We start from the raw sequence: 6,970 nt of genomic DNA, 5'->3' as shown, positions 1-6,970 counted from the left end.
CAACATTGATACCGACAAGGGCGATGGGAGTTGTAGTCCACAAAACAGTGTAGCCCACACAGAGTGAAATGCTGCATTGTTTGTGCTAGACAGTGTCTCCAATGAATATATATATATGTGTGTGTATGGCATTGAGTTTTAATTAGTCACACCACCTTCTTGCGCTTTAATATGTGACAACGTCAACTTTGCAGATACTTTTTCCCGTTAGTAAAAACATGGCGCCACCATTAGCACAAAATGGCGTAATCAGCGAGAGACGAAGTGACAGCCAAAAGATGGCGCTCATGCCTTAGGTTTTATCTTACGTTGCCAGCCAGAGCGACGAACGTGTTTCGTCAGAGGAGCGACGTTGTCCTTGGTCTCGTTAGGAAGATGGGGTACTGGGATATTGAAGACGGCACCCAGTGTGTCGAAAAGACATGGATAACCACGAAATTAGGGGCAGCGATCGGTGGGTTAAATGAGTGGTTTTTTTTTTATATAGATGTGGACATTAGAAGCAAAGCTTATATTAGAAAAAGGCGCATATAATGACTGTGTGTGAGACCGCTCAAACGTCTTGAGCAAAGGCAATTGTTTCTCCATTGTGTATAATGTACGTTTTCTTGGAAATGACTAGTATTTGTGTTACTAATAAAGTGCTATTAAACAGCACTGTCTGTGTTACATTTTGTAATAGCGCCTCAGTCTCTCATTCATTGCCCTTGACGTTACCATAAAGTGCCCCTGTTAAAACATGGAACCTGTCTGGGGAAACTGTGATATTTGATAAAATACGAAATTGCCTCTACCGAATGTGCCTTACAGGATGGCTGCATTATAGTTTTTATTTATTTATTTCTCTAACAAGTTAACTGGGAAATGATTGATTACTAGATTTGACATCCAATCAGGGCCCTGTTTATTGGAGTGGGAATATAGGTTTGGTTATGAATATTGAACATGTGACAGTGTGGAGATACACTATGTGACCAAAAGTATTGGCAGTAGAATGGGTTGTACTGAAGAGCTCGGTCACTTTTAACGTGGTATAGGATACCACTCTTGCCACAAGTCAGGTAGTGAAATTAGTGCCCTCATAGAGCTACCCTGGTCCACTATGCAGCCTTGAATTAAAAATTGCCTGTCCCTGGGAATATAGGTTTGGTTATGAATATTGGACATGTGACAGGGAAGGGTATTTATAGCATGGCTGTTTTTATTTTGGCACATAAATCTATTTGACATGGGGCATATTTAAAATAATATACCACACATGCATCTGCCATATTGTTTGTGAACTCAGAATATTACTGTGACATACTCACATTCCTGATCACACTTCTCTTATGTGAACTTTTGTCAAGTTGATTAACAAACTCTTGTGTTTTATTCTTTAGGTCTGATTGGGTCTGCATACCATATTGTGGCTTTTCAGCCTAAAACAGCAATACAGGGAGTACAAAGAGCAACAATGGGGACCCTCACAATGGGTAAGGAACTTTTTTTCAAGTATGATGATGAATGAAACCAATGTCTGCACAAGCAGCAGAATAAATAAGGGTATTCGATCCCTAACTAAAATGTATGAAAACTTAGATAAAGTTATTACTATAATGGAACATTTATTCAAGCGTTGCTAAGAGCGTAGGGGAAAAAAACATAAACCAATGAAGTTAATGGTTTTGGCAAAACATGGCTTTGGATAGTTTAGGAAAAGAGAGATTAAATTACAACTATGCACATTGCACCAAAGTCTGTGTAAAAAAGGAATACACGATTGTAGCAAATCATAGAATTTTTAGTTTTACAGAATAGTAATATTTCACTTAGTTTATTTCCCCAATACTTTTAGCTTAATTTAAATCTTAGTCTTGTCTTTAAAGGTGTTCGGTGTGGAGATACTCTGTGACCAAGAGTGTACTGTGTATTGGCAGTAGAATGGGTTGTACTGAAGAGCTCAGTGACTTTAAACGTGGTATAGGATACCGCTCTTGCCACAAGTCATGTAGTGAAATTAGTGCCCTCATAGAGCTACCCTGGTCCACTGTGCAGCCTTGAATTAAAAATTGCCTGTCCTCTGTAGCATCGCCAACTGCATATTGCCAAACTGCCTCTTTAAGCAACATCAGCACAAGCACTGTTCACCGGGAGCTTCATGAAATAGGTTTCCATTGCCGAGCAGCGATACACAGGCCAACGATCACCATGCACAATACTAAGCGTTGGCTGGAATGGTGTAAAGCTCACGGCCACTGGAACAGTGGAAATGGTTTTCTGGAGTGATCAATCTCGCTTCACTAACTGAAACTCAGCTAGATGAATCTAGGTTTGGTGGATTCCAGGAGTATGCTAACATACATAGCGCCTACTGTAAAGTTTGGTGGATGAGAAATGGCCTGGGGGGCTTTTTTAGGGTTTGGGCTATACCCCTTGGTTCCAGTGAGGGTGGTTAATGTTACTGCTATAGCATACAAAGACATTTTAGACATTTGTATGCTTCCGACTTTGTGGAACCAGTTTAGGCCCTTTCTTTTTCCACCATGACTGTGCCCCTGTGCACATAGCAATGTCCATAAAGAAATGGTTTGATGAGTTTGGTTTGGCCTGTACAGAGCCCTGAAATAAATCCCTCAGAACAGGCCAGGCACAATATAGATCCGAAAAGGATCTTTGCAAAGCCAAACTATAGAGAATCGGAAAAGGTTTGCATGACATCTACTTTGCTAAGAAATCTCCTGTTTCATTTTAAGCCTCTCTTGGTGCAATCTTTGGACTGACTACCTGCCTTAGTGCTCAAATTCGGGAGAAGCCAGAAGACCCACTCAACTATTTTGTAGGAGGGTGTGCTTCAGGAATCCTCTTAGGAGTGAAAAGTAAGTATGCATGCAGAATGAGCTGTTATTATTGTAGTGTGTTACACGTTTCTTAAAATATTGCAGCGTTCAGTGGAAAAGCAGCTTTCCAAAAAAGTGGTGGAGATTAATACAGGGAGGGAATGTAAACGTGCCAGAAACACGTATAAGGCTTTGCTAAGTATAAGACAAGGTCAAGGATCAAATAACGTTTGAGGGTAGATGGGCTGAATGGATCTAATCTGCAGTCAGATCCTATGTTTCATTTATAGAGGTGGGTGAAAGTTTTTGCTCATTTCTACTTCTGACTTCAATACCCCTTTGTGCCTTTTAGCACTAACTATTACGGGGTTGCTTTGAATGCTGTATGCATGGTGGAATTTTACAATATTACAAATTCTAGCTGCAAATATTAATCTTCGTATGCTCATGATAGGATTAATGGATAACTTTTGTGACAAGTCATACTGCGCTATTGCATACCACTGAATACTAATTAAATGTACTAATTAGTGAACTAAGTAGTATATATTTTGGTATGCATATAAGTAGTGTATATATGTAATTATATTATCCAGTCCTGAGTGCTTAAGATTTTTTTTGTATGATCTAGTGGATCAATGTTAATATGAAGTACAGATTGCTTAAAGCATATTGTCTCATAGCTAGCTGTCTACCTCCTTTTGACAAGTCGATCTACTCTGATAATGTGAACCACTAATTTAGAAAATGCATATTGTGGCTGGATGGCCTGGTTATTGACAAGAAACTCCCAATACACACACCAGAATAGATGTAAAACGTGTTGCTGTTTAGCTGTATTTTTCATCTTTTTCATTTTGTGCACCCACACACATTATATATTGTTGTTTTTTTTCAGGACAAACAGGGCTTTCTTTAGATACCATTATTTGCATCATATCATCTAATTTACTATATATAAAAAAAAAAGATAAAATGTGATTTATTTTTTTTTGTTAAAAAAATGACCTTTTCTCACTTTTCTTTGAAAAATCTTTTACTCATCTGCAAAAACTAATGAAAAAACCTGCTAAATAGATTGCGGCATTGAAGGGGTTAACGCTGCACTGACGCTCTCATGGAGCAAACAGGCAGCTTCAGGGAAGGGGGTTGTTTGTTGATTGGTGCTGACACAACATTTCACTGATTATTGATCGGTCTCCCTGATCAATGTCAGCGGCCTAAACTTGTCGCTAAGTAATCTAATAAAAAATATTTTAAAAAGTTTAAAAATTGAAATGTGCATGTTCCAGTTTTGACTCCACAGTGTCTGAGAAACAGGACTTATCTATGCATGTGGGGTATCGTTGTTTTTTCACACATCTACTCAGAAAAATAATCATGGTGAAACCACAAAGCGGATGTGAAAAATGTTTTCTTTTTTTGTTAGATTACATTTGGAAGGCGCTGGTGTGGAATCAGTTGCTCGGGACAGCCAATATGCCCCTAACTAGATTCCCTAAGCCGTCTACTTCTAGGAAATATACAGTTTTAGGCAAGGTTTCCATTTGTTTTTTTTTTTGCTTAAAACGCCTATAAAAACGCCAATAGCGCCACCTGGCGTTTTTTTGTGAAAAACGGCTGCAGCCAGATGTTAGCTGTAATTCAATAGGAAATCGCAAAATGCCATTTCCACTTGGCGTTTTTCTGTCTGGCGTTTTTTCAGTCCTCTTTGGCGTTTTTCTGCTTTTTTGGGCTCTGTGGCAGTTTTTCAAAATCGCAGCATGTTGACACTCTGGCGTTTTTTGCAAGGAATCTTGGCTTTTTTTCTCCAATAGAAGTCAATGGGAGAGAAAAAACGCCATGAAAAAGCCATGTGGGTTTATTGCCTTGGTGTTTTTTATGGGGTTTTTTCCGCAGTTACAATGCAGAGGATGGACCCAGTATCTGTGTGTCATACGAGAAATAGGCTGAAAACAAACAGTTTCACACAAAACAAAGTCCTGGACTGGTTCATATTGAATTTTACACCATTTGGAACAAACATGCCATTACAAACAAACATACGCGACCGGATCCTGCGTGCCAAAAGCAACAGCAAACAATTTGCACCATCATTTGGGGCCAATCTTCCCAGAGGAGCAGACATTCGAAATAAAGCATGCCTTACAAACCACAGAAAAGAGACAAAAGGGTCTACCAAGTAAATGACATCAGGAGAGGGCAGATACTTGCCATTTATCCTAATCCCTTTTAGCTGGGTGAAACTTCTAACTTGTAAAGACTGGAAAAACTGCCTAAGGTCAAAAAAAGCAATTTCCACAGAAAGGCTAAAATGCCAGAAAAAACTCCAGAAAAAACGCCAAAACGCAGGTAAATGCAGTGGCAGTTTTCTTGGCAGTTTTCCTGGCGTTTTTCATCAAGAAAAAAACGCCGGACAAAAACCCAAGTGGAAACCTAGCCTAAGGGGGTTAAAATGAAATATGGGACGTCTACGTGTCTCAGATGAGACCTGGACCCAACAAACTGATCTGTCAAAATTCCATGTTTGAAAACTGAAATGCACATGTTCCAATTTTGAACCTGCAGTGCCAAAGAGACCCATGTATAAGGGGTATTCCTGTACTCAGGGGGGTGTTTCTAAATACAAATCACAAGTTGTTTCAGTCATTTTTCAGCCAGGAAAAAAAAATACTGAAATAATGTGTTCGGATAGAATGGGTTTGCTAAAGATGGGAAAGAAATGACATTTTACTGCAATGTTTAGGACAAAAAAAAGCAGTTTTTCTTTTTCTGGCCACTCCAGGGGTGCAAGTCCCAGGATATCCTGTTTTTAAAAAAAAAATCTTGTTTAGAAACAGTGATGCGTGTCATTCATATTTAACGCTCTAAGTGCCAAAATTAATGAAATACTAGACATATGAGGTGTTTCCAAAAACAGGACAAATACCTAAAAAAACTTTTGGAGTTGTTATATTAAGTTTTTATAGGCGAGACTGTCAAAATATTTCCCTTTTTCCTAATTTCCCCCACATTTTTAGATATTTTTCATACTTAATGATGGTTTATATATATAATTATTTGAAAAGAAAGCCCTACTTGTTCTAACAAAAACAATATATGATTTGTGTGGGTGCACTAATTGAGAAGAGAGTATTTACTGTTGAAGACAGACATAGCAAAAACTTCTCTGGTCTTTTAGCGCAAACGTAACAAAAACCTGGTCCTGAAGGGGTTAAACATTGCAGTACAGGTTGATTTGATTCGCCTGAAAAGGCTGCCTACCATCTAATAACCCTTTCATGCTGGGAATAGAGTGCTCCAACCTGCTACTGACAGAGCCTCTCTAACTTTGCCACAATATCAAAATTAGAAAAGGCACTTGATGTTACTGGATGTTTAGTGTTCAGGGAATGAGCTACCTGCAGAGAAAAGTACAGTGAGGATTAAATGGCTAATTCTGGGGAAATTGTTGTAAATTTGGAGCAGTGATGTAATGTTCTATTGTTTATATAAAGCCAAAGGTATGGTATACCCAGGACACAATGCTACCATACTTACTTGTTTCTTCTCTTCGCAGCTCACAATTATATGACGGGGACCACCGCATGTCTTGCTCTTGGAACAATTGCAGCTTTAACTAAGATTGGGAAGAAGGAAGGCTGGGAATTCATCCTATCTGAACCCAAGTTGTAACCCCTTCATCTACCCCATTCTAGCCTGTAAAATATGTCTCTTATAATGAAAGAAAAATAAAAGTATATATGAATGTAAGTTCAATTTTACTCGTAATGACCCCTACATGTTAGACAATCATAACAGCTGATGCTCAACGTCTTGAAAGCTAGTTCTTGGCTATCTTTTTCAAAGTAACCCAATAGAACAGAAGACTGTCTTGATAATCTGCGCTTATATCTGTATATAAAAGGGTACAGGGTCGCCTTTAATACTGGTTGGACCCTGGGCAAGCATTTCCTCGGGATACCCCCCCACTCCCTAGCATGCAATCACACCCTCCACCCCAACACCAAAATTAGGAGGAGACGCTCAGTGTGATCTTCCCTCCTTCTAACCCTTGCGTGACACCAGGTGAGACGTCCTCACGCCGACGCGCGCAGTGCCAATCGCATAGCAAATTAATGGCTCTGGTCCGGTAAGTGACCTGTAGTAGA

General features: G+C 39.2%; 1 protein-coding gene across 1 annotated transcript; it reads left to right on the top strand.

The window, feature by feature from the left end:
• The first annotated feature begins 309 nt into the window (after positions 1–309).
• Positions 310–6,572, top strand: NDUFA11 (NADH:ubiquinone oxidoreductase subunit A11). Its single transcript, XM_053462394.1, has 4 exons — positions 310–454; positions 1,383–1,475; positions 2,736–2,858; positions 6,379–6,572. Exons 1-4 carry the CDS (start codon positions 376–378, stop codon positions 6,492–6,494), a joined length of 411 nt encoding a protein of 136 aa, XP_053318369.1. The 5' UTR covers positions 310–375; the 3' UTR covers positions 6,495–6,572.
• Positions 6,573–6,970: the final 398 nt, after the last annotated feature.

This window comes from Spea bombifrons, chromosome 1, assembly GCF_027358695.1.
Source record: "Spea bombifrons isolate aSpeBom1 chromosome 1, aSpeBom1.2.pri, whole genome shotgun sequence".
Classification (NCBI taxonomy): Eukaryota; Metazoa; Chordata; class Amphibia; order Anura; family Pelobatidae; genus Spea; species Spea bombifrons.
The sequence above is the reverse complement of the archived record's forward strand: the minus strand, read 5'-3'. Positions and strand labels throughout refer to the sequence as shown.

Coding starts and splice junctions, on each gene's coding strand:
- NDUFA11 (XM_053462394.1), top strand. CDS start 376: ATGGGGTACTGGGATATTGAAGACGGCACCCAGTGTGTCGAAAAGACA. Junction 455..1,382: donor GAAATTAGGGGCAGCGATCG/GTGGGTTAAATG, acceptor TTTATTCTTTAG/GTCTGATTGGGTCTGCATAC. Junction 2,859..6,378: donor AATCCTCTTAGGAGTGAAAA/GTAAGTATGCAT, acceptor TTCTCTTCGCAG/CTCACAATTATATGACGGGG.